At 53.8% G+C, this 27136-nt stretch overlaps 1 protein-coding gene across 1 annotated transcript in view; it reads left to right on the top strand.

Annotated features, from left to right (window-relative positions):
- LOC100087280 (deleted in malignant brain tumors 1 protein-like) overlaps positions 1 to 26905 on the top strand; it is a 72072-nt gene extending 45167 nt beyond the window's left edge. Inside the window, 20 exon segments of the mRNA XM_039914274.1 lie at positions 60 to 374; positions 634 to 672; positions 3273 to 3362; positions 3777 to 3932; positions 10312 to 10443; positions 12108 to 12428; positions 14091 to 14405; positions 14703 to 15017; positions 18539 to 18637; positions 18732 to 19046; positions 19376 to 19690; positions 20671 to 20709; positions 20828 to 21142; positions 21398 to 21436; positions 22292 to 22435; positions 22831 to 22923; positions 25430 to 25507; positions 25884 to 25973; positions 26210 to 26365; positions 26564 to 26905. Coding sequence (XP_039770208.1) covers positions 60 to 374; positions 634 to 672; positions 3273 to 3362; positions 3777 to 3932; positions 10312 to 10443; positions 12108 to 12428; positions 14091 to 14405; positions 14703 to 15017; positions 18539 to 18637; positions 18732 to 19046; positions 19376 to 19690; positions 20671 to 20709; positions 20828 to 21142; positions 21398 to 21436; positions 22292 to 22435; positions 22831 to 22923; positions 25430 to 25507; positions 25884 to 25973; positions 26210 to 26365; positions 26564 to 26694 — 3497 coding nt within the window. The 3' untranslated portion in view covers positions 26695 to 26905.
- The last annotated feature ends 231 nt before the right edge of the window (positions 26906 to 27136 follow it).

Here is a 27136-nt window from a genome sequence, read left to right as displayed (position 1 = left end):
TAACGTCCCAGCGTGCCCCCTTCCTGTGCAGGGGGTGACGACTGGGCATCTCTTTCCAGACCAGCACAAGGTACGTGTGGTAGGGGGTGAGACCAAGTGCTCAGGGCGTGTGGAGGTGTGGCACAATGGCACCTGGGGCACGGTGTGCGACGACTCCTGGGACCTGAGGAACGCTGAGGTCGTATGCTGACAGCTGGGCTGTGGCTCGGCCGTGGCCGCCCTAGGGGAGGCCGCGTATGGTCCGGGCACCGGGCCCATCTGGCTAGATGAGGTGGCGTGCAGGGGCCAAGAGGCCTCCCTGTGGGACTGTCCCACGGGACCGAGGAGGCAAGGTGACTGCGGACACAAGGAGGACGCGGCGGTGAAGTGTTCTGGTGAGGGCAGGGAGGGTGTGGGGCAGGGGACCAGGGACCAAGCCAAGGGGAGAGGAGGGACATGTGTCTGGAGCTTGAGCAAAACCAAACCTGGGCTTCTGGTACCAAAGTTTGGTGGGAGGAGGGTAGGGAATGAAGATCCTCCAGTGTATTTGAAGAAAACATTTTAGTAGGGTATTCCCAGTCCCCAGTGCCTCCCCACCCCCAACCCCGCTCAGGTTCCACTTCCTGCTCAGGCCCCGCCCTCTGTCTGTTGCAGGAGCCATAGTGACCAAGGCCACGTCACCTCCCACCCCAGGTAACTGCCCCTCGCCGTGAACTAAAGGGATGAGGAGTCTCCCTGGCCCCCCACCCCTACAATCATGGTCACTGTCCTAGCAGTAACTAAGCTGCCATGGACACGCACCATGAAGGGAGGTTGGGAACCCTGGGAAAAAGAGAAGGGAGTGGGTGAAGAAGAGGTGGGATTCTCCCTCCTGATTAAACTGTTCATCGAGAGTTCCTGGGACTCAGGAGGGATTCCAGTCCCTCCCCAGCCTCAGGCCCCAACCCTCTATTTCAGGAGCCGCAGCCACAATATCGTCTCCCACAGGTAATGGCCCCTGTCGTGGGTTAAGGGCCAGGGACCTCCTGTCTGGCCACTGATTGTCCTACTCACTGAGCCCTCCATGCTCAGCGTGTGATGTCCGCAATGGGGCAATTCCGAGGTGTAGATGGGGTTATGCCGCTGGCCTGCGTTGAAGTCTGACTTCCCTTACCTGAGTGCTGAAAATCCCCCAGGATCTGAACCATTCATCGGCCTGGGCCCAGGGCTTTCAGTCTCCATGAAGAGGGGAGACCACTGCTGACCTGGGAGGAGATGTGGGGGAGCTGCTGGTTGGATGAGGCTGATGCCAGTCCCCAACATCTGAGCTCCGGGAACCTGGGGTTGTGGAATGCACAGGCTCAGGGGTCTTGGGTTCAAATGCTGGGAGAGCTGGAAGAAGGGGAGATCCAGATGTGAACTTGAATTTTAGGATTCTGCTCCACAGAAAGAAGCCTTTACATCCTCCTTTCTGTATTTCCACTCGTAGTCTTGAGCTCCACAGTCGAAATCTTTCCCAGGATCTTGTGCATTGTTCTGGGAGTCCTGCTCTTCCTGGTCCTGGCTGTTGTGGGGAATCAGATGCTACAACAGAGAGCCCAGCGCCGAGGTGGGGCTGCGTTTGGTCACCGGGAGCGGTCCAGGAGGGGAATGGGCAGGAAGAAGGGAAGATCCAGTGGAGGGGAGAGCGGAATCATCAAGCACTGGGAAAGGGAGGAAAAATCCTGGCCAGGGCTGCCGGAAGCTACCCGGACCCAGACAGACAAGCACCTGGGGGAGTGGGGGCCCAGGGCAGGGCTGGTGGATCAGGGATGGAGGACCCCAGGACTGTGGGGAAGGGAGGAGAGCAGGCCAGAGGGGCCAGACCAACGAAGATCCATCCTAACAGAGAGGAATCACAGTGGCACAGAGCTTGGGCTCTAAGAGGGAGGGCAGACCTGGGTGTCTCGTTTTCTGAGCCTAGATTCTTGTCCTCAGACGCCTCCAGACCCCAGGATTCTCTTTCTGAGGCTGTGTATCAGGAGCTCGAATAAACCTTGATGGATGAGAAGGACGGACTGAGTCTCCGAGGTGTGTGTGCCCTTGACCTGATCCCCCAATTCCCAGGCCAATGCAGGCCACCCCACCCACTCCCTATAGCTGCTCCTGCACCCCACTGAGGGGATAGACCTGGCCCAAACAGAGCATCCCTTGTTAGATGGCTGATCCACCTCTGCCCTGATGCAGGTGCCCAAGGCTTCAGGGGAGGGATTTCATTCCCTGCCATTCCCCAGCATCAGTGCCAGGATAGCCATCCCCTTCTCCCCACCAGTCCCCTCTGACCTTCCTGAGTTCCTGTCCAGGAAGCTGATACTGCTGGACTCTCCATGGTGACCGCCCCCCTCACGCCCTTCTGGACCACCAGGGTAGTAGCCAGTCCTGGGGAGTTGCTTCAGGCCTGATGACTCTCACCCATCTCTTTCTCCTCCTCCCCTGCCTCCCCCTACCCCTGACCCCGAGATCCCAAAATTGGTCCTACCCCCTAGACCATCTGGATCTATCACTTTGCTATTCCCCCTCACTGCAGAGCCCTTCCCCAAGATGGGAATGGCCCCAGCTGTGAACTCTGGGGAGAAGGGGAGGTGTTTGGTAAGATTGGGGGTGTGGAGCATCGGGGGGGTGGGGGAGGCGATGGAGAAGATCAGGGATGCAGAGAGCTGAAGGCATGGGGGTGGTCAGAAAGATCGGGGATGCAGAGTGCCAGGTGGAGGAAGAGGCAACGGGAAAGATTGGGATGCAGAGTGCCCAGGGGGACGGGGAGCGAGAACAATGGGATTTCTCCTTTCAGTCTGACCCTGGGATGAGTCTCCATGTTTCCTCTTCAGGTTCCAGGTCCTGGGGCTCAGGAACTCAGCTGCCATATTATGCCAGGGACCGTGAGGAGGGAAATGGAGATGGAGGTAATGGGGAGGGGAGTCCCTGGAGGGACCCTCCTCAGGATGAAGGGGTCAGCCCAGCATGCCTGGGAGTGTCTCCAGGTAACACTGTGGGGTGGGAGGGGGGAGAACTTTGGGGAAATGCATCCTGCACCTAAGTCCTGGTGGACTAGATTCTGGTGGAGGGGTGTGGTGGTATCCTGGGAAGCGGGGGTCCTGCTCTCAGATGACTAGAGACAGGTCCAGACTGCTGCGGGCCCAGTCCCACCCCTGGGGACAAACAGGTGGAAGGTGGCTGAGAATGGTGAGGAATCGGAGGGGAATGGGTGGGCGATCTGAGGGGAAACCAGGCATAAGGTCCCCAGGTAAGGACCCGCTGTCCATCCTGTTGCTGCTTAGAGCGAGGTTCCCAAGAAGAGCCAGACTTTGAGTACGACAACGCGGAGGACCCTGGGCACGGTGACATCCCCTACACACTAGGGGACACTGGTGAGCTGGGTTATGGCTGACTGTGACCCCTGGATAGCGAGGGGTCATTTCATCCCAAAGGAGTCCACATCCAGGGGTGGGAACTGGGATAGCTGTCTTCCCCTATAGGCTGTAAACTCATTGTGAGTAAGGGAATGTGTCTGTCAACTCAGTTATGTTGTACTCTCCCAAACGCTTATTACAATGCTCTGCACATAATAAGCACTCAGTAAACACCACTGATTTATTGATTGACCGAGCCCTGCCCTTCCTTTGACAGCCACCCTCTGGGGTCCTTTGAGCATCTCCCTAACCCCAGTCCCACCCCAAGACCCTGAATCCCTGCCCCCTCTCCTGGATGGGGGGCAACTCCCTTTGGTACTGGAATCAGGCCAGTGGGTGGGAGAGGAACCACTGCTCATTGTTTCCCTACAGGTCAGGGGCCGATTCAGCCCCCAGACACAGACCTCTTCCCGCCAGAGCATCCAGTCGACAGCTACGATAACGTCAGTGTTCCTGACCCTGAACTGAGCGATGTGGATGCCCTGGAAACCCCAGTGGGGGAGCCTGGGGGTGGGGTCCCCCTGACAGGTGAGTAGGGGAGGGACTGTCTACCTGTAACCCTGACAGCAGAGCATGGGGATCAAGAGCCTTTGTCCGGGGCTGGCGGGGAGAGTGGATGCTTGGCTCCTGCTCCACCCCAGCTCCTTATTACCAGTTTCAGGTTGGACTTTGCCATTCCGAGGGGAGGCCGAGGACTCTGGAAAAGGAACAGGTGACCAGTCACTGCCCCCCGAGGACCCAGGATATGATGATGCGGGACTCTGTGTCCAGGATGTCCCTGTGAGAGTGGCTTAGCCCAATGACCAATTCCTGGGACTCTGACCCTGCCGCCTCTCTGGGCTGTGGTCTACATCTTGCCTACTTCCTCAGGGAGCCCCGAGTAAACACCCCCAACCTCTGTATTCCACCCTCAGAGCTTCAGCCAGGGTGGGGCTGCATTTGCAGCTGGTTCTGGGGGATGGAGACTTTCCCAGGACTGTGCAAACACTCCTAGCTTTTGGTATTGGCCCTTTTGCTCATTAAATACATCTCCCCAGGGTGTCTGAGGGTTGGCATTGTGTCAGGGCCAGGTTATTCGGTATGGCGTCTCCCTGGGGCTTGGGTGTAAGGAATGGGGCAGACCTGGAGTTGGATGCAAAGGATCCTGTCCCTGCAACTCTGTGCCTGCTGCTGTGGAGGGCACGGATGTTCACAGTGCCCAATGGCTGTGGGAAAACTGGCCTGGACCCTTTCACTCCTTGTCTCCCTCCTGGACGCCCAGAGCCACAGGGAGATCAGGTCTTGGAAGGGATAGGAGCGGTACAGGTATCTCCTTGCCCCTTGTTCCCTCCATCCCACCCTGGACCAGTGAGACGGGGGTGATGATATGGGCTGATTTCCTCTCCCGAGCCCACAGTTCTCCCCCAGAGCCAGCCTGGTGTCCTGCCGAGACTGTGTCCTGGTGATGTGGGGTGGAGCCTTCCTATCAACTCATGGGAAAGGGGCTCCAAGAGCTTAGACGATTCATGAGGTGTGCCTCACTGAATGACAGCATGACGGGGCACATGAGGAAAAGCTAAACCCCTAAAGCCACAACAACAGTTGCACAACTGGATGTGACACACAAAATCAGCTCCAGAACGTTGGAGGCGAAGGAGCCATTTTCAGGTTCCTTGCCCAGGCAGGGCTGGCTGGAAGCCATCAGTGACCGTAGGTACAGTCTCCTCCACAATCTACAGCTGCTGCTGCTTCAATCCTTCCGGCCTCGATCCGGACAATGTGAGAGGAGGGTCTTGGTGGGAGGAAGACATTTGGAGGGGGTGGTGTCAGGTGGTCCGTGATGGGAGAAGTGGAAAGGGAACGGGTGGAAGTCACCTGTTATTGTGGCTGTGTGCCACACCTACCTCAGGCGCCCGTCCTCACCCATGTTCAGTGATTCACTGACTTACTGTACATTTCAGTGAGCACATATCCTCCAGGCTGGAGAGAGGGGACTAGGTGGTGGTGGTGGGATGAAGGGAGACAAGCCTTTCTTCCCTTTTAGCCGCTGAATGTGAGCAGGGCTTCCCCAAGTGACCAGGTCCAGGCAGAGGCCACTTCTGTATCTCCATGGATGCAGATTGCATCATCTTGGATCTAAAGGGTAATGCACTGACAGTTACAGCAATGTATTGACTGGCCTTTCCCTCTAGTACCTATGCTTGGGTTGATTTTGGAGGTGGGGTGATGGTGAATCCTGACCTATGAGGGGGAAATAGTTATCCAGAGTAGGAGGTGAGGAGGATGTATTCAGCTTCGTTAAAACACTGAGGAATTATGGGAACCTCCTTGGTACAGTGTTTGGCACATAGTACGCACTATAGAAAAGCAGCGTGGCTCAGTGGAAAGAGCACGGGCTTTGGAGTCAGGGCTCATGAGTTCGAATCCCAGCTCTGCCACTTGTCGGCTGTGTGACTCTGGGCAAGTCACTTAACTTCTCTGTGCCTCAGTTCCCTCATCTGTAAAATGGGGATTAAGACTGTGAGCCCCACGTGGGACAACCTGATTCCCCTATGTCTACCCCAGCGCTTAGAACAGTGCTTGGCACATAGTAAGCGCTTAACAAATACCAACATTATTATTATTTAATTCCTTCTCTGCCACTTGTCAGTTATGTGACTTTGGTAAAGTCATTTAACTTCTCTGTGCCTCAGTTCCCTCAACCGTAAAATGGGGATTAAGACCGTAAGCTCCACGTGGGACAACCTGATTCATTCATTCATTCAGTAGTATTTATTGAGTGCTTACTATGTGCAGAGCACTGTACTAAGCACTTGGAATGTACAAATCGGTAACCGATAGAGACAGTCCCTGCTCTTTGACGGGCTTACAGTCTGATCGGGGGAGACAGACAAGAACAATAGCAATAAATAGAATCAAAGGGATGAACATCTCATTAAAACAATAGCAAATAAATAGAATCAAGGTGATGTACATCTCATTAACAAAATAAATAGGGTAATGAAAATACATGCAGTTGAGCGGATGAGTACTGTGCTGAGGGGAGGGTAAGGGAGAGGAGGAGGAGCAGAGGGAAAGGGGGGAAAAGAGGGTTTAGCTGAGAGGAGGTGGGGGGGTAGAGGGGAAGCAGAGAGAGCAGAGGGAAAAGGGGGAGCTCAATCTAGGAAGGCCTCTTGGAGGAGGTGAGCTCTAGGTAGGGTTTAGAAGAGGGGAAGAGAACCTGATCGTCTTCTATCCCCCGCCCCAGCGCTTCGCACATAGTAATCGCTTAACAAATAGCATTATTATTATTATTATTAACAAATACGTTATATATTATTCATTACTAGCATTGTTCCAGCCCAACCCCGGCAAACAACCCAAGCTCGCCCATAGAAACCCGAGATGTCGGAAGTCAAATGTTTATTCATTCATTCATTCATTCATTCATTCAATAGTATTTATTGAGCGCTTACTATGTGCAGAGCACTGTACTAAGCGCTTGGAATGAACAAGTCGGCAACAGATAGAGGCAGTCCCTGCCGTTTGACGGGCTTACAGTCTAATCGGGGGAGACGGACAGACGAGAACAATGGCGATAAATAGAGTCGAGGGGAAGAACGTCTCGTAAAAACAATGGCAACTAAATAGAATCGAGGCGATGTACATTTCATTAACAAAATAAATAGGGTAATGGAAATTTATACGGTTGAGCGGACGAGTACAGTGCTGAGGGGATGGGAAGGGAGAGGGGGAGGAGCAGAGGGAAAGGGGTAAAAGAGGGTTTAGCTGCGGAGCGGTGAAGGGGGGTGGTAGAGGGAGTAGAGGGAGAAGAGGAGCACAGTCTGGGAAGGCCTCTTGGAGGAGGTGAGTTTTAAGTAGGGTTTTGAAGAGGGGAAGAGAATCAGCTGTTTACAGTTTACAGCTGTTTACAGCTGTTCCGTCGCCTAGTGCTCCTTGTGACCATGAGTTTTGCGGGTTTGCCCTCGGGGACGACGTTTAGGGAGCAGCGGGGCGGAGCTGGTGATGGGGAGGAATCCCAGGGGCCGTGATTGACCGCGAGACCACCAGGGGGCGCTGTTTGCACCGGCGGCGTTGGGCACAGCCGCACGAGCGATTGGTGGGTAATAATAATAATAATAATAATGTTGGCATTTGTTAAGCGCTTACTATGTGCAAAGCACTGTTCTTTAATAATGTTGGGCATTTGTTAAGCGCTGGGGAGGATACAAGGTGATCAGGTTGTCCCACGTGGGGCTCACAGTCTTAATCTCCATTTTACAGATGAGGGAACTGAGGCGCAGAGAAGTTGTGACTTGCCCAAAGTCATACAGCTGACAAGCGGCGGAGCCGGGATTTGAACCCATGACCTCTGACTCCCCAGCCCGGGCTCTTTCCCCTGAGCCACGCTGCTTCTCTAAGCAAGGGTCAGTGGAGCTTGAGTGGTTCATTCAGTAGTATTTCCGGGATTCCGGAATAGTGGTTCTGGGAGGGCACCGAGTAAAGTCGTTTTATGATGGCATTGAAACACTGTGTCAATAATATCTCTACAATTTTACTGTAATATCGCAATCGACAGATACAGCACTATCGCAATAATATATAATGAGAAGCAGCGTGGCTCAGTGGAAAGTGCCCGGGCTTGGGAGTCAGAGGTCATGGGTTCGACTCCTGGCTCTGCCACTCGTCAACTGTGTGACTGTGGGCAAGTCACTTCACTTCTCTGTGCCTCAGTTACCTCATCTGTAAAATGGGGATTAACAGTGAGCCTCACGTGGGACAACCTGATTACCCTGTATCTACCCCAGCGCTTAGAACAGTGCTGTGCACATAGTAAGCGCTTAACAAATACCAACATTATTATATACGATGAGGCTTTTTCGGTGCTACAGAGCGCGGCAGGTCCGGAAGGAGTCGTTTGGGAAGGCAGTGGTGCCGCGGGCGCCCTCTAGTGGTCACGATCGTGATGTGCTGCTTGCCGGGCCAGCGTTGACTACGGGGTTTCCGGGGAATTGGGTATCTGACTGGTATCCACGCTTGCTTGGGCAACTGTTCGTCCCTGTTCCGTGGGGATGAAAGGGATATTATCCGAGCCACGTCTGGAGAGTGTTGACCAAGTTTGTCCAGAGAGTAAGGGAGGGAAAAGGGTGCCTGCTCTGGGCTCCCAGGACACCCCCTCCCAGGCTCCCTTCCCACATTCAATCACTCTTCCTTTACTCCTTGTCCCATTCCCATTCCCCATGGTCCCTCCAATGCCTCCTTCCTCTGCACCCCTTCCTCCTCCCTTTCTCCAGAGGTCACACATAGGTGAGGGTTTGGGGGGTTTTTGATGATATTTATTAAGTGCTGATTATGTGTCAGGCCCTGTTCTAAGTGCTGGGTAGATACAATCTAAGGATGGATATAGTCCCTATCCCATATGGGGCTCAGAGTTTTAATCTCCTTTTTTACAGATGAGGTAACTGAGGTTGCAGGTAACTGCAACCTGGCCCAAGGTAGAGATGCTCTGGATGTCTCTCTGACTCTGAGGTTGCTTCCAAGCGAGTCCCACACAGAGACCCCCTCCCCCACCCCATCTCCCGCTCCCAGATCCAACCTGCCCTGAGGCACAGGAACCCTGAAGATTCCACTAGGAAGACCTAGGACGAGCCTGGAACCTTTAATTCACGAAACATCCATGTCCATGGTCAGACCCATATGGGTTGTCTTTGTTCCAATGACTATGTGAGGTGCCAGGCTGGGTCAGGCCACCTGAAGGCCCCTCTAGCTCTGCTCAAGGCCTGTATAGACACCCTCTGGGGATAGACTAAGAAGGAGAATGCAAGAGTTCCTTGTCCATTTAGTGCAGTGCTAAGTGCTTAGTACCATACTTTGCACACAGTAAACAAGTCCTCAATAAATAGGACTGAATGAAAGAATGGTCCCCGCCTTGCTGGAGACGTGAGCCCAGCCCTCTCTGTCTGTGGATACAGACAGCCCAGCTGCGGGGTTGGAGCAGCCCCAAACCTCACAGCCAATGTGTTGGTGTCACAGCTGCTCCAGCAGATTGCAATCGGACCCACTGGGACGCAAGAAGTGTTTTCTCTTGGGGGGCACAAGTTTGCATCTCTCACCAGAGAGGAAGGAGCAGCGGGGCTGCATCCAGCTTATCTCACTCTGACTGCGCCAACTTCCCCCCAGTATTCAGAGGCTCGAGCTGCCTTAGTGAACTTAGAAAGCTGAAATATCCTGATATTCCCTACCTTAGCATCCCACAGTAGCAGTCACACGCACATGCCCACAGACACACACACACTTCCACACACAAGCCCACAGATATACAGCTTAGGCACATCATGAGTACAGTGAAGAAAACAAGTGGAGGAACAGCCACTCACATGGAAATTCAGTCACCCATGATCGAGGTGATCAAGGGAGAGTGAGGGTGGGGAGCAGAGGGGGGACTGAGGAAGTGGGGGCCTGGGCTGAGGGAAACCTGACTTGGGAGGAGACGGAAGGGAGAATGTGAGTGTTTTGGGGGACTAGATGAGGGGTGAGGGGGTTGGAGGGAGGGTCTGATTGGGCATGGACTTGAGTGTGGACAAAGCCAGTCCTTGGGGGTCATGGAGAGTCACTGGACGGGCTGCTGGGTGAGAGGTGGGGCCGGACCGGGGCAGCAGACCCCACTGGAGGAGATGTAGCAACAATCCTCTACCCCTAGAGGCAGGGCGCTGGTCTCTATGGTTGGGGCGCGTGCTGGTACGCAGCTTTTTTGCTCATATATGGCGTTCAATGTGGGGTTCAGGATCCTATTGGCCCTGGGAGCTGTGCACATAGCAGATGGAGATTCTGATAATATCTGAAAAGGTAAAGTGGGCTCCTATTGGCTCCTGCCCAGGCATACAGTGGGGTGGGGGCTGGGGGGACTGGATCTATAAATTTCCCTCCCATTTCCTGGCTTCTCTCTCAGACGCTGTGTGGCCTAGTGGTGTGGTCGCAGACGGGCTGGGTGGAGTTTGTGGCGTTGGGATGGCTGTGGGGAGACGACCCTCGCCTCAGGGACTTGTTTTCCTGGTCCTCTGTGTTTTTGTGACCACTCCGGGTAAGTTTCAGTCCATCCTCATGGTCTGGCCATCAGGTGGATCAGGCCAGGCAAGCCATGGAACCAGGCTGGAGCTGAGGACAGAGGGCCAGAGTTTGGATTGTGCGCTGCTCCTTGGGGATGCCTTGTACTGGGGTTAGGGTGGAGATGTGTCTGATAAAAGGGTCTGAGCATGCTCAGGCCTCTAGTGTCCTTTCCTGGGGGTGGTAGCCAGGAGTGATTAGCCCGCCGGGGAAGGCATGACAAGGCTCAGCAGATTCCAGCAAGTAGGCAGGGAGTATGTGAGGCTGTGAGGCTCTGCTGACAGAGAAAGAATCCCTGCTGTCCTCATCAAGTCAATCAATCAATAGATTGTAGTTATTGAGGGCCTACTGTGTGCAGAGCACTGTAGGGAGACCTTGGGAAGGGACAACAGACATACATGAATCTTGCCCTTAAGGTGCTCACAATCCAGTGGGAAAGACAGCCACTGAAGTAAATTACAGATTAGAGGAAGTAGTAAGAGAATAAAGATATGGATTTGGGGGCAACAGGAGTTGGTAGGTAATTAAGGGGCTTTTGAGGTGGTGTGGGAGGGCTGAAATGGCAGTTGGGGAATATAAAGTGGAGAGTTGAGAGATTAACTGGAGAAGGGCTCCTAGAGAATATGTGATTTCAGAAGAACTTTGAGTTTTGTGTATGAGAAAGCAGTGGTCTGCTGAATATATAGGAGGTTTAGGACAGTTGTTAAGAATGTGAGCCCGTAATTGGGCAGGGATTGTCTCCATCTGTTGCCAAATTGTACGTTCCAAGCACTTAGTACAGTGCTCTGCACATAATAAATGCTCAATAAATACTATTGAATGAAAGGAGGGCGTGAGCAAGGGATTGGAGGTGGGAGGCACAGGGAATAGGCTAATTTGAGAGGAACCAAGGGTATGAGCTGGGGTGTTGTGGGAGTGGAGGGAGGCTAAGTAGTGCAGAGAGAGATAATTAAGTGCCTCATAGCCAATGATCAGGAGTTTATGCTTGATGTGGGGAAGAATGGGCAATTGTGGGAGGTTTTTGAGGAGTGGGGAGTTGTGTTTAGACAAATGAACTTGGCAGTGAGTGAAATGTGAATAGGAGAGTGGAGAGATGGGAGTGGGAGGGATGGGAGAGATGGGAGGTCAGTAAAAAGACTGATGCAGAAGCTAGAATGGGAGGGATTAGGGCTCAGATTAGGGTTTTGGCCATTAGGATAGAGAGGAAGGATTAGATTCTGGAAAAGTTGTGGAATAAGAACCAATCCCTGGCTCTGTTCCTTTCTTCCTCACAGCTGATCTCCACCCACACCTCAACCCATCCAGCTTCTCCTCCTTGCCCTCCCCTACTCCTCACCCCACCCCTCAATATCCAAAGAGTCCCTGCCCCAAGCTCCCCTGATATCCCTCATCTTGCTCATAGTCTCCAGTGAGCTGTCTTCATCCCAGTCAGTAACGTGGTTCTTTTCCCCGACACCAATCCAGGGAAGGGGAGGAGGGTGCATTGCTGTGGCCAAGGGTCCCCTGGATCAATTGATAAGCACTTGGGGGTCCCGGCTAAGGAGGCAGGGGGCCAAGTTGCTTCTGGTCTGGGATGAACGTGTGATAGGGGAGCAAGGTTGGGGTCGCCCTTGTGACCAGATTGGGGGTTCTGTGTTGCAGGGGCAGTGGCTGATGACCTGAGGCTGATGAATGGAGAGAGCCCATGTGAGGGGCGCGTGGAGGTGGAACATGACGGACAGTGGGGGACGGTGTGTGATGATGGCTGGGATATGAAAGATGCGGCCGTAGTGTGTAGACAGATGGGATGTGGGACTGCAGTCAGTGCCCCCCGTCTGGCCCAATATGGAAGGGGATCTGGGGACATTTTGCTGGATGAGATGTCCTGCGGTGGTGATGAGGACGTTCTCTGGAACTGCAATCATGACGGATGGGGAAAGAGTGATTGCAGTCACACCGAGGATGCCGGAGTCCGGTGTTCAGGTAAGTCTGGGCTGTTCCCCCCCCCCGCACAGAGCCCCAGCCCTGGGAACCACCTAGGAGAGTTACATGACCTCCTTAACAAGGCCCTCCTGGGTCTCCACCTCCCTGGTGAGGCTCCAAGGCTGGGTGGGGAGGATGGGTGGGTGTCTGGGGAGACTATGTCCAACCTCTCCTGGTTCTTGGGCTCCATGGTGAATGTGGGGTGAAAAGGGATGAGATTTGAGGTGGGGGGGACACACAAACTGTGAGGGTGTAGGCTTCAGAGAGCAAACAAGCCAGATAGCCACTATTTGGAGTCTTTTCAGCCCAGACTGGAAGCTCTTGTTTCTTGTCAGAGCTCTGGGTTGTGAACAAGCTTGGAGTCCCCCAGTTCACATAGCTGTGGGGGCCCTTGCTCCCCTCACCCCCACAGACAAGCACATCTAGGCTCCATCATTCTGCCCCAGCTCGCTTTACCCTTGGCCACAAGGGGCTCCTGAAAGTGGAAGTTGCAGCTCCTCCTTTCACCTTGGGGTCAAAGTGGTCGCCAGCAGTGGAGACTGGACAAGGACAGGGAGAAGTCAAGGATGTTTTCTCTGGCCTGAAGCCATCCCTGGGCTGGATTTTCTTAGGGGTGAGCCAATAATAATAAGAGTGGTATTTATTAACTTCTATGTGCTAAGCACTGCACTAAGTACTGGGGTGCCTCCAATATAATCAAGCCAACTCCAGGCAGGGGAGTGGAGGAGCCCCTTGTGGTCTGGGTAGAACTGAGAGTGGGAGGAAGGGAAAGAATAGAGGTGTGCTAGGCCCCAACCATGCTGCTTCCCCATCGGCTCCTTCCCAGAGCCCTGCAGGCCTGGTGCTGGCTTCCCCAGGACACAAATCCCCTGGGACCTTATGGCTCCAGACCCACACCTACTGGGAGTCCAGGCAATCTGCAGGAAATGCTGGGTCTCCAAGACCTGGTTCGTTTGGCCTAAAGCTAAATCTGATTGGGTTCTGAGGTCCTGGCCCCCCGAGGTCTGTGGCTTTGGGGGAGGTGGTACTGTCAGGTGACCACTCCGAGGGATCATGAAAAGGATTTGGGGCTGGGAATTCTAGACAGGGGCAGAGCGTAGAGTGGCCCTGGGTGGATGGAGAGGGGCCAAGGCAGGATCCACTGCTGCTGCTGTGGCTGCTGAGACTTCAGCTGGAAGGGGCAATGTCCTGTCACCTCCAACCCCACCCCATTCTGTGTCCCTGAATGGTTCATCCCACAGTGGTGGTCTCCTCTCCCCATCCCTAGTCCCTTGCTATGCATTCAGGTATAAGGGGGAATGAAGAAAGGGAAAGCGAAAGGAAATGAAAGAACTCAGATTAGTTGGAAGTCTCTGTGGGAAGATAACAGCTGCCTCTCCAGGGCCCCAGAACACCACTTAGCTGACTTGGGACTTCCAGTAAATGGGAAGTAAATGGAAAATGCCATTGACTAGAAGACATTTTCTCCAAATGCAGAAACAATGTGTGGGCGATCGGGCTGTGAATTGGGGAACAGGTCCCAAGGGAGGAAGCGGAGGCTCCGTCCTGAAGACCTTCAAGTTAAGAACAGATGCAGCCCTTTCCTGGGTGGCTGATAGTGACCTGTCTGGAGGCAGGGACTGAACTGAGGTTTCTTCCTGCATTGTCATTGATGTTTCCCAGGCCACAGACGTCCCCGGCTGGTAGGGCAGAACCAGCTGTGCGCAGGAAGAGTAGAAGTGACCCATGGAGACACATGGGGCTCAGTCTGTGACTCCCACTTCCCTCTGGAGGCCGCTGCTGTCCTGTGCCAGGAGCTGCGGTGCGGGGTAGCTGTCTCCGTCCTAGGGGGAGCCCAGTTTGGAGAGGGCGAAGGGCCGGTCTGGGACGAAGACTTCCGGTGTCTAGGGAACGAGTCCATTCTATTCCACTGCCCTAGAGGGTCGCGTCCAAAGGGGACATGTGACCACAGCAGGAACGTCGGAGTCATCTGCTCAAGTAAGATTCCAGATACATCACACACCCACTCAGCCTGTTCTGGGCTGAGGCTGGGCCCTCTGACCTGCCCCTCTTCCCGCCTTCTTCTCCCCCTCACCAGGGATCACAGGGTTCCTGCAGGACTGGATCCTCCAAACTGCCCCTCCTCCCCACTTCTCCCCCTCCCCGGGGTACTCAGGGTCCCGGCAGAGTCTGGAACCTCTGACCTGCCCCTCCTCCCCCTCCCCAGGGAACACAAGGTCTTGGCTGGAGTTGAACCCCTCCAATCTTCTCTAACTCCCCTCTCCCCCTCGCTAGGGTTCACAGGGTTCAGGCTGGAGAACGGCAGCTCCTGCTGTGAGGGCAGAGTGGAGCTCCAGGTGGTTGGATCCTGGGGAAGCCTCTGTGCAGCTGGTTGGGACCTAATAAATGCCAACGTCCTGTGCCACCAGCTCAGCTGTGGGGTTGCCCTGTCAACCCCCAGAGGGGCGGAATTCGGCAAAGGAACTGACATCATGTGGAGGGAGACGTTTCATTGCTCGGGGTTGGAGACCAGTCTGAGGGATTGTCCTGTGACCGTCTTGGGGATTCCTCTCTGTTCCCGTGAAAATGTCGCCTCGGTTATCTGCTCAGGTGAGGAGGATAAATATGGGAAGGATTCTCTACCATGGGAGTGGGGAGCCAAGGGGGGGGACAGTCCAGAGAGTGGGATAAGTGGCCGGGAATCAATCGATCAACTGGTTTTTTTTGAGCATTTCTTATGTTTGGAGCCCTGCACTAAGCACTTGGGAGAGCACAATTAAACAGAACTAGCAGACATGTTCCCCACACACAGTGAACTTACAGGTTAGAGGGGGAGACCAATGTTAATATGAATACATAATTTATCATATGAAATTTAAAGATATGTACATAGTGCTGTGGGGCAATAATAAAATGTCCTATTGTTATAGATCGAAGTGCATAGGTGATGCAGAAGGGAGAGTGAGTCAGAGAAAAGAAGGCTTAATCGGAGAAGGTCTCTTGAAGAATATGTGACCATAACAGTGCTTAGAAGATGGAAAGAATGGTGGTCTGACATATATGAAGGGGAGGGGATTCCAGGCCAGGGGGAGGATGTGGGAAAGAGGCCTTTGGCAAGATAGACAAGATAGGGGCACAGTGATTAGCAGGCACTGGAGGAGCGGAGTGTGCAGGCTGGGCTATAACAGATTAGTGAGGTGAGGTAGAATGGGGTGAACTGAGTGCTTGAATACCGTTGGTAGGGAGTTTCTGTTTGATTTGGAGGCGGCATGGCTCAGTGGAAAGAACACGGGCTTGGGAGTCAGAGGTCATGTGTTTGAATCCCGGCTCTGCCACTTGTCAGCTGTGTGACTATGGGCAAGTCACTTAACTTCTCTGTGCCTCAGTTACCTCATCTGTAAAATGGGGATTAAGACTGTGAGCCTCATGTGGGACAACCTGATTACCCTGTATCTACTCCAGGGCTTAGAACAGTGCTCTGCACATAGTAAGCGCTTAACAAATACCAACATCATTATTATTATTATTATGGGTAGCCAAGAAGGTTCTTGAGGAGTGGTGAGACATGGGCTGAATGTTTTTGTTGATAAATGATCTCTGCAGCAAAGTGAAGTATGGATTGGAGTGAGGAGAGACAGGAGGCCAGGAGGTCAGCGAGGTGGCAGATGGAAGTAGTCAAGACAGACTAGGATACATGCTTGGATCAGCAAGGAAGCAGAGGAAAGGGTGGATTTTAAGAAATACTGTGAAAGGTAGATCCTACAGGATTTGATGACAGAGTGAGTAAATTGGAGGAATGAGAGGGCTGAGTCGAGGATACACCAAGTGTAAATGGGGTGGGCTGGTTTGGACTGAGTATTCCAGAGTGAAATCTTAGGTTCCAGAAAAGGATCATGATCACCATCAGACCGGGAGCCAACTGCTCCTGGCCAGAAAGGGTTCCTTACTCCATTTCCCAGCCCCATCACTGTCTCCATTCCCCCTGGCTCCTTTCTGCTCTAAGTTCTGTCCTCTCACCCTCCCTACCCACCCTCCTCTGTCCCCACCCCAGAAAACACGAGAGCTGAATCTTTTCCTGCAGCCTCCAAACCTAGCCCTGTCCACAGAATCAGTAAATGGTATTTAGTGAGTGCTTACTATCTGTGGAGAACTGTACTAAGCACTTGGGAATGAGCAATACAATCGAGTTAACAGACAGTTTAAGAGGCCTTCCTAGACTGAACTTGCCCTTTTCCCTCCACTCCCTCTGTTCCCTCTCTGCTCCCCCTCTGCCCTCTCCTCCCTCCCCCTTCCCCCCTTCACCTCCTCTCAGCTAAGCCCGCTTTCCCCCCTTTCCCTCTGCTCCTTACCCTCTCCCTTCCCCTCCCCTCAGCACTGTGCTTATTTGTATATTTTTTATTACCCTATTTATTTTGTTAATGAGGTGCACATCTCCTTGATTCTATTTATCGTGATTATGTTGTCTTGTTTTTGTCCGTCCGTCTCCCCTGATTAGACTGTAAGCCAGTCATTGGGCAGGGATTGTCTCTATTTGTTGCCTAATTGCACATTCCAAGCGCTTAGTACAGTGCTCTGCACATAGTAAGCATTCAATAAATACTATTGAATGAATGAATGCGATTGATAGATGTGATAGATGTTATTGATTTATTTATGTGAATGTCTGTCTCCCCTTCTAGGCTTTGAGTTCCTTGTGGGCAGGGAATGTGTCTGTTATTGTATTTTACTCCCAAGTGCTTATTACAGTGCTTTGCACACAGTAAGCACTCAATTAATATGATTGAATGAACACGATCCTTGCCCACAAGGAGCTTACAATCTTCAGAGGGGGACAGAGATTAAAGTAAATGTCATATAGGGGAAATAGTAGTAAATGTCATATAGGGGAAATAGTAGTGTTATAAAGATATGTACATAAGTGCTGTGGGGCTGGAATGAGTATTAAAGTGTTTAACCTCTAACAAATCCTGTCTTTCATGGCCTAGTGGATAGAACATGGGCCTAGGAGCCAAAAGGACCTGGGTTGTAATTCTGGCTCTGCCATTTGTCTGTTTTGTGACCTTGGGCAAATCACTTAACATCTCTGTGCCTCAGTTACCCCATCTGTAAAATGGGGATGAAGATTGTGAGCCCCATGTGGAACAGGAACTGTGTCCAACCTGATTTGCTTTTATAATAATAATAATAATGTTGGTATTTGTTAAGCGCTTACTATGTGCCGAGCACTGTTAAAAGTGCTGGGGTAGACACAGGGGAATCAGGTTGTCCCACGTGGGGCTCACACTTTTCATTCCCATTTTACAGATGAGGGAACTGAGGCACCGAGAAGTTAAGTGACTTGCCCACAGTCACACAGCTGACAAGTGGCAGAGCCGGAATTCGAACCCATGATCTCTGACTCCAAAGCCCGGGCTCTTTCCACTGAACCACGCTGCTTCTCATTAATAATAATGTTGGTATTTGTTAAGTGCTTACTATGTGCCGAGCACTGTTCCAAGCGCTGGGGTAGACACAGGGGAATCAGGATGTCCCACGTGGGGCTCACAGTCTTAATCCCCATTTTACAGATGAGGTAACTGAGGCACAGAGAAGTTAAGTGACTTGCCCACAGTCACACAGCTGACAAGTGACAGAGCTGGGATTCAAACTCATGACCTCTGACTCTGACCTCTGACTCCAAAGCCCGTGCTCTTTGCACTGAGCCACGCTGCTTCTCTTTTATCTACCCCAGGGTTTAGTACTGACTCTGGCACAGAGTACGCCCTTAACAAATACCACAGTTATTTCACGCCCACCTAGTAGCCTCTCCCGTTCCGCACTGAGCACCCATCCCTTTCCCTAATGCCCCTCAGAGCCCTCCCCTAATGGGCTGGTGTGGCGGCCCGGCACACCCCTTTCTCATTTTGCAGGGAGGTTGCCAAGATTTACCCCCCAACACTGACCCAAACCCCTAACTTGGCCCGCTCCCAGAACTCTGTGCTAGTCAGGTGTGGGGCAGCTCCCTCCCATCACCTCGGTCCGCTGCGAAGTGGACGCTCCCTCCCCGACCTTGCCCCAGGGCCCATCCCCCTCTCCGGCCGTCCCTCTTCCCCCGCACCCGTCCCTGGGGCTGATGTCCATGCTGACTGTAGGGAACGGGACCCGCCCGTCGTCGCCGCCGCAGTGCAACGTGTCCACGTGGGAGCCGGCCGGGCCCGGGGCCCCGCAGGGGGGCGCTGCAGAGTGCACAGGTGAGAGCCCCGTCCCCACCGCCCCGTCCTGTCCCCCCTTCGGCCCCCTCCCCCCGATCTGGGCATGCGCACTGACGGGGACCTCGTCCCGCAGGGGCTCCACAGCTCCGCCTGGCGGACGGCGGCGGGCCCTGCGGCGGCCGCGTGGAGATCTTCTACAACGGGACGTGGGGCACTGTGTGCGACGACGGGTGGGACGTGAGCGACGCCCAGGTGGTGTGCCGACAGCTGGGCTGCGGGATCGCCGTGAGCGCCCCCGGGGCCGCCCATTTCGGGCCGGGGGCGGGGCCCGTCTGGCTGGACGAGCTGCGCTGCTCCGGGAACGAGTCGCACCTGGGACGGTGCCCGTCGGGGGGCTGGGGCCGCCACGACTGCAGGCACAAGGAGGACGCGGGAGCGCTCTGCTCAGGTGAGATCCGCACCCCAAGCTCCCGCCGCTGGGGAACCAGCAGGTGGGATGTAGGGGGTCTTGAGGGTCGTGGAGAGCAGGGGAGAGGTTCGTGGTTGAAAGACTCTGGGTGAGGCAGATGGGGAATTCTACGCCGGGAGACAGGGCTCAGGCTCCATCCCCACACGGGAAGGCCTCTATCCCTATTCCTCACGAGACCAGAGTTGCCCTCGCAGCCTGGGCAGGGATGGAGAGGTCAGGGCAAAGTGATAGAGAGATTCAGAGAGCCAGAAATTGGGGTGCAAACACCCCCTCTGACTGGACCGTCCATGCCTTGATCTCCTCTACAGTGTTCCCCGGCCTCAGGCTGGTCAACGACACTTGGGCCTGTGCTGGGCGGCTGGAGGTTTTCCACAATGGGACATGGGGGAGCGTTTGCAGCAACTCCATGCAGGATGTCACCGTGAACCTGATCTGCCGGCAACTGGGCTGTGGGGACAGCGGGACTCTAGAGTCTCCTGGTACTTATGGAGAGGCGTCCGGGCCCTGGTGGGTGGACCAAGTCCTGTGCCACACCCATGACCCCTCTCTCTGGGAGTGCTCATCTGATTCCTGGAACGAGAAGTCCTGTTCCCCGGGAGATGAAGCCCAGGTCACATGTGAAGGTGACTTCATGTCTGTCCCTACCTGTCCTTCCGTCCATCTGGCTGCAACCTTCACCTCTCTGCCCTCACTGTCCGACACTTCACTCATCCAATACAATGTTCGTGACCCAATTGTTTTTGGGAGAAAAGGTGGGTTAAGCACAACCCCTCCCCTGGCCAGAGCATGGGGTGGTAGGAAAATGAGAAACTGACAGACCCTCCACTCAGATCTGCAGGGGCGGGGGCATTCGGTGGGGAGGAGTCCCCTGGAGCTCTAGCAGGTCCTGAGAGTGAAGGCAGTAGCTGTGCCAGGGCTCCTGTCTGCCAGACTGTGCTGAGCATGTGCTCTGAGCTCTTCACCCAGAACCCAGAAGCAGTGTGGTTTAGTGGAATGAGCCCAGGTCTGGGAGTCAGAGGACCTGGGTTTTAATTCCAACTCTGATACTTGTTGGCTTTTGACCTTGGACAAGTCACTTAACTTCTCTGACTCTCAGTTATTTAATCTGTAAAATGGGGATTAGGACTGTGAGCCCAATGTGGGACAGGGACTCTGCCCAACCTGATTATCTTGTATATACCACAGCACTTAGTACAGTGCCTGGCACACCATTAGAATAGAGGAAAAATGGCCCACTGAAAATCTTCACTCCATTTTGAGTGAGAATCTAGACTGTAAACTCGTTGTGGGGAGGGAACGTATCTACCAACTCTGTTGTATTGAACTCTTCTAAGCTCTTAGTATACAGTGTACTTACTGCACACAATAAGCACTCAATACCGCTGATTGAGTCAGCCAGCCTGCCAGGCCCGGAGTTTGTTCACTGTCTAAAGACTGTGGCATTCACTCCCTAGCCCACCTTTCTTGTGGAGATCTATGGACTCTCCCCCAGCCTCTGGTATGGAGACCATTTGTAATTAGGTATGACCCCTTGTCCCAGGAATTCCCCACCCTCTGCCCCAGAACCCCTTCTCAGCTTGAGCATACTGTCTTGTCTCTCCAGGAAGGAGCAAAAATTGTCCAGGCTCCGGTCCCTGTAGAGGTAAGTCATCCCATTCATCCCTTCTGTCCTCGGCTCCGCTATCCCCTCCTCTCCTGCTTCTCCCCTCTGTTCTGTCTCCCCTTCCTGTGGGTGGTGATGGCCAGGCATCTCTTTTCAGAGAAGGACAAGATCCGCGTGGTTGGGGGTGAGACCAACTGCTCGGGGCGTGTGGAGGTGTGGCACAACGGCACCTGGGGCACGGTGTGTGACGACTCCTGGGACCTGACGAATGCAGAGGTGGTGTGCCGGCAGCTGGGCTGTGGCTCGGCCATGGCTGCCCTTGGGGAGGCCGTGTATGGTCCGGGCGGCGGGCCCATCTGGCTGGATGAGGTGGCGTGCAGGGGCCAAGAGACCTCGCTGTGGGACTGCCCCGCGGGGCCGAGAGGGCAAGGTGACTGCGGACACAAGGAGGATGCAGCGGTGAATTGCTCTGGTGAGGGCCACGCTACGTGTCAGAAGGTTTGGTACAGCTAAGGTTGGTGACGGAGCTGAGGGGAAGCCCTTGAGGTGGTGGGTAGCACTGGGGAGCCAGGGGACAGATGTGTTTGTGTTCGGAGCCTGAGTGGGGCCAAGCATGGGTGCCTGAAACTGACATTTGGTGGGAAGAGGAAAGGGGGCAAGGACTTTCCAGGTTGCTTGAAGAAAGCATTTCTCTTCCCTCCTCAGACCCTCCCCTTGTCTATTGCAGGAACCACAGGGACCACTGCCACATATACCACCACCCCAGGTAACTGCCCCTGCTGTAGGCTAGGAGCCAGAGACTTCAATTCACACTAATAACCCTGTTCTGCATCCCAGCACTGGCTTAGCCCCTGGGGACACTGGCCCGGGTGCTTGGAGACCCACAGGGACATACAGGACTGGGTCCTTGCCCTTGGGGATTTGTTATCCTAATGGGGTGGCCCTGGAGTCGGAGAAATTGTTGTTAGCCCCCTCATTCTGGGTTAGGGGACTGGTCTGGGTCTCCCTTGCCGGGTTCCAGAATCCTCCCTCAAAAACTGAACTATCTTCAGCCCCCAACTCAAGCCCCTTAGTCTGGTGGGAGATGGGAGGCCATGAATGACCAGGGAGGAGGGGTGGGGACGGCTGCTGGAGGGATGAGGCAGTTGCCAGTTCCTCACATGTCACCCATGAGAGCTTGGAGCTGTGGGAACTCTGGTGCTGGGGGTCTTGGGTTCCCAAGCTGGGAGAGTTGGAGGGTGGGAAGACCTGGATATGGAGAGAAGATCCTGGGAATCCCTTCCCAAGAATAGTAGTATAATAATTATGGTATTTGTTAAACACTTTACTATCTGCCAAGCTCTGTTCTAAGCACTGGGTGGATACAAGGTAATTAGGTTGTCCCACGAGGGGCTCACAGTCTTAATCCCCACTTTACAGATGAAGTAACTGAGGCACAGAGAAGACAAGTGGCTTGCCCAAGCTCACACAGCAGACAAGTGGCAGAACTGGGAATAGAACCCATGTCCTCTGATTCCCAAGCCCGTGCTCTTTCCACTAAGCCACTGTCCCTGCATGGCATCACAGGGATAATTTGGGAGAGGGGGAGCTGGATCTCAGAGCCCTCATGGCTGTTTTGCAGCCCCTCCACTCTCAAGTTTGAGTACCAGAACCCACACGGTGGACACCTTTCCCAGGATCCTGTGCATCGTACTAGGAGCCCTGCTCTTCCTCGTCCTGGCCATCCTAGGGGCTCAGGTGATGCAGCAGAGAGCCCAGCGCCAAGGTGGGGGTTCACATCATAGTCATGGGGGAAAGGGAGGGTCTGGTCGAGCTGATAGTGGGGTCACAAGTCACCGGGTATGGAGGGGAAATAGGGGAAGGGTCCTGAGCCGGCCCCCAGAGGCTGCCCATGCACAAAGAAATGCTCCTGGAGGGCAGTTTTGTAGGGGCTGGCAGGAGGTGCCCAGGGCAAGGCCGATGGGGTCAGGGCTGGGGGACCACAGGGAGAAGAGATGAGCAGGCCAGATGGACAAGACTCTCAGCAGCTCCAGGCTGCCGTAGAGGGATCACCACCCCTCTGGGCTCTGGTTCCGACGAGAAGAGCAGAATCCGGAGTCAGAGAGGGGAGTAGCCGGGCCAGGCTAATCTGGATTTCTGAGCCAACACCTTCACCCCCAGCTGTCACCGAACACCAGGATATTCTCTCTGAGGCCGTGTACCAGGAGCTCGAATATGCACTGATGGGGGAGAAGGACGGGCTGAGCTTCCGAGGTATGTACCTCTCCCACCTGACCCTTTCCCCCCACCCAAGTTCCTGGGATGATTGCAGGTCATTTCCACCCAACATAGTCCTACAGCCGCTCCTAGGCTTCACCGTGGGGACCCTCTTGTCTTGGCCTCCTACTGGGCAACTGCCTGGCTGCTACAGGGGAGGGGCTCAGCTTGTGGGTCTCATTCTCAGCCCCTCTCCCAGGTCAGCAACCCTTCCCCCTCATTCTGTCTTGCTTCCTATCATCCCCCAGTCTGTGAGCAGGAGCATGGCAGCACATGCCCTGAGACATCTCCCCATCTTGCTCCCAAGTCCCCAGGGGCAGGGGCCAGCACAGGGTGACCTCCATGTGAGAATGCAGCCCTAATGACTCTTCCTGGCTTCTGGCAGCTGGAGCTCCATCAGACAGGCCTGCCCCCTGGGTGATTAGGATCAATTTATCAATGGTATTTATTGAGTGCTTTCTGTGTGCCAACCGCTGTACTAGGTGCTCGGGACAGTACAATACAAAGTTTAGGTAGACACATTCCCTGCCCACAAGGAACTTACAGTCCAAAGGGATAGAGAGACATTCAAATAAATTACATAGGGGAAATGATTATGTATAAACATACTGTGGGGACTGGGTTGGTATGAATGTTAAGTGCTTAATTGTTATTGATCAAAGTGCATAGGTAAATAGGCAAATACCTCTCAGCTGCTTTTAACACTGTGGACCACCCCCTTCTCCTGGAAACATCTAACCTTGCTTTTGCTGACACCTCCTCTCCTGGTTCTCCTATCTCTCTAGCTGCTCAGTCTCAGTCTCTTTCGCAGGCTCCTCCTCTGCCTCCCACCCTCTAACAGTAGGAGTCCCTTAAGACTCAGTTATGAATCCCCTTCTATTCTTTATCTACACCCACTCCTTCGGAGAACTCATTCATTCTCACAGCTTCAACAATCACTGCTACGTGGATGATTCCTAAATCTACATCTCCAGCCCTGACCGCTTTCCTTCTCTGCAGTCTCTCATTTCCTCCTTCCTTCAGGACACCTCTACCTGTATGTCCCACTGACACCTCAAACTTAATTATGTTCATAGCAGAATAACTCATCTTCCTACCTAAAGTCTGTCCTCCCCCTGCCTTTCCCATAACTGTAAACAGCACTGCCATCCTCCCTGTCTCACAAGCTCATAACCTTGGCACCATTCCTGATCCGACTTTTTCATGCAACCTATCTATTCAGTCTGTTACCAAATCCTGTTGGTTCTACCTTCATAATATCTCTAGAATGTGCCCATTCCTCTCATCCAAACTGCTACTAGGCTGATCAAAGCACTCATTTCCCACCTTGATACTGCAGCAGTCTCCTTGCTGACCTCTCTCCCACCTGTCTCTGCTCGCTCCAGTCCTTACTTAACTCTTCTGCCCAGATCATTGTTTGAAGAAAAGTTTAATTCATATCTCTCTACACTGCAAAAACCTCTAAAGCTTGCCTGTCCATCTCTGCATCCAGCAGAAACCCCTTACCATCGGCTTTCAGGCACTCAATCAACTCTCTTCCCCTACTTAGCCTTACTGATCTGTTATAACCCAGGCTGCATACTTTGTTTCTCTAATACCAACCTTCTCATTTTACCTCACTCTCATCTATCTTGCCACTGACCCCTTCCCACACCCTCTCTGTGACGTGAAACTCCTTCCCTCTTCATATCCAACAGACCATTGATCTCCCCATCTTCCAAGCGATCCTAAAAAAATCACATCTCCAAGAAACCTTCTCCATCTAAGTTATTTTCCCTAGACCCTCTCCCTTCTGTGTCACCTATGGACTTGAATCTACACCCTTTAAGCACCTGATATCCATTCCACCCTCAGCCTCGTAACACTGTTGTACATATCCTTATACCCTTCCATTTCCCCTACGTGTTATTTATCTTAATGTCAATCGCCTCTCTAGCCTGGAAATTCCTTGTGGGCAGTAATCATGTCCACAAAATATATTGTACTATATTCTCCCAAACACTTGGTTACAGTGGTCTGAATACAGTAAGCCTTCAAAAAATACCACTGATTGAGTTCATTCATTCATTCAATCGTATTTATTGAGCGCTTACTCTGTGCAGAGCACTGTACTAAGTGCTTGGAAAGTACTATTTGGCAACAGATAGAGACAGTCCCTACCCAACAAAGGGCTCAAAGTCTAGAAGGGGGACGACCGATTCAACAAAGGAATTGAGGGCTCAGTCGGGGAAGGCCTCTTGGAGGATATGGGATTTTACTAAGGTTTTGAAGGTGGGGTGATTGATGATCTGTTGAATATAAAGCGGGAGGGAGTTCCAGGTTGGAGGGTGTGAGTGAGGGGTCAGCAGCAAGATAGACGAGAGTGAGGTTCATTTGGTAGATTGGAGTTAGAGGAGTGAAATGTGTGAGCTGTTGTACAGGAGGGTTGGGGCAGGGAGTGAGGATGAAGGGGGTTTCTCCTTCCAGTCCGATTTTGGGTCAGGTTTCCGTGTCGCTTCTTCAGGCTCTGGATCCTGGGGCTCTGGGGCTCAGCCACCGTATTACAATGTGGACAGCGAGGAGGAGGAGGAGAGAGCCAGAGGTAATGGAGAGAGGAGACTGCAGAGGGGTTGGCTCAGCTGCCCTAGGACCGTGTCCGGGCAGAACTTTGGAGTGGGGGCGGTCGCTGGGAAATGGGTCTCGACCGTTGGCCTTGGTGGACTATATTCCCGGGAGAGGGGTGCGGCGGTGTCTGGTGAAGCGGGTGTACAGGTCCAGGGAAGCAGGTGTACAGTTCCCAGAAGACCGAAGATGGGTCCAGGGTGCTGGGGGCACGGGCCCGGCCATGGGGATGAGCAGGTGGACAGTACCTGTGTTCACACACGGGCAAAGAGCGGGTTGTAGGTGGGGGGTCTGAGGGAAAAGCAGGCACAAGGTCCCCCAGTTTAGGATCCACTGATCATCCTGTCACTGTTCAGAGCGAGGTTCTCGTGGGGAGAAGGACTGGGAGTACGACAACGTGGAGGACCCCGGCCGCAGTGACATCCCCCCCACACCGAGGAGCAGCGGTGAGCTGGGGAGGGTCGTCTAGGATCTACTTCCCTGTGCCACCTGGAAAGGGAGGGCCGGACTATCCCATGTGGTCCTGGGGCCGGGGAAGGGACTGTGCCTTCTCTCCTACAACTGCACGCTGGGCTCCTCCCTGCATCTCCCTGACCACCCCCCTAGGTGGGAACATCTCCCCTTGGTCTCGGGGAGGCGCAGGGCAGTGGGTGAGGGGGTGGAGCTTAATATGTCCTTGTAGGTCGGGACCTGCCCTGGCCCTCAGACCCAGACACCATGCCACCTGAGGCTCCGGCTGATGGCTACGATGATGCTGAAATTCCCAACCCTGCGCTAGGTGATGAGGCTGTTCCGGACCTCCCGGGAGGGGCGCTCGGGGCCAGGGGCTCCCAGTCAGGTGAGTGGAGGAGGGGTTGTCCATCTGTAACCATGATCCAGGTGTTTAATTATTTTTAGTTGGAGAATGCAATAAATAGTTTTGAGGGGCAAAAGAGCGGTAGATAAAGTAATCAAGGAAGGGAGACCTGCACCCTGTGTGTCCGAGGCCGATGGCTTGGCCCTCCTGCTCCACCCGCCTTCCTCTTGCCCATTTCAGGTCAGAATGTGCCATCCCTTGGGGGGTCCGACCACCCTAGGACAGAAGCAGGTGACCTGTCATCGTCCTCCAAAGACCCGGGTTATGACGATGCCGAACTCTGTCCAGAATGTCCTGGGGAGAGCAACTGAGCCCGGAGACCAGCTCCTGTGATTCTGACCCTGATTGCCCTCTTTCCCCCGTCCTCATCTGTCCCTCCCCACTCCAAGTGCAGGAGCCCCAACTGGTGTGGGGCCGTATTCTCGCTGGTTCCAGGGAACTGCCTGGCCTGGAGCCACGCAGGCACTCCTTTGCCTGCTGTGTTGGTCGTTGTCGATTAAATCTGTTGTGCTGCTTTCCCAGGGTGTGCCTGAGAGTCTGCGCTGTGTAGGGACCTGCAGGGCAGAGGGGAATTCAGTGTGGGGACTCCTGGGGGCTAAGATTGGAGAGAGGAAGGAAAGATGCTGAGGGACTGTCCAGAAGCACATTGGACAACAGACTTCCCCACAAGATGTCTTATAGCTTGGTCCAGGCACCTGCAGGGTGGGAGGGTGGGGGGTTGGGTGGCCATGTGGAGCATCCATAATTTTGTGG

The sequence above is a fragment of the Ornithorhynchus anatinus genome, chromosome 16, assembly GCF_004115215.2.
Source record: "Ornithorhynchus anatinus isolate Pmale09 chromosome 16, mOrnAna1.pri.v4, whole genome shotgun sequence".
NCBI classification, from domain to species: domain Eukaryota; kingdom Metazoa; phylum Chordata; class Mammalia; order Monotremata; family Ornithorhynchidae; genus Ornithorhynchus; species Ornithorhynchus anatinus.
This window is presented reverse-complemented; position numbering and strand designations above follow the sequence as displayed.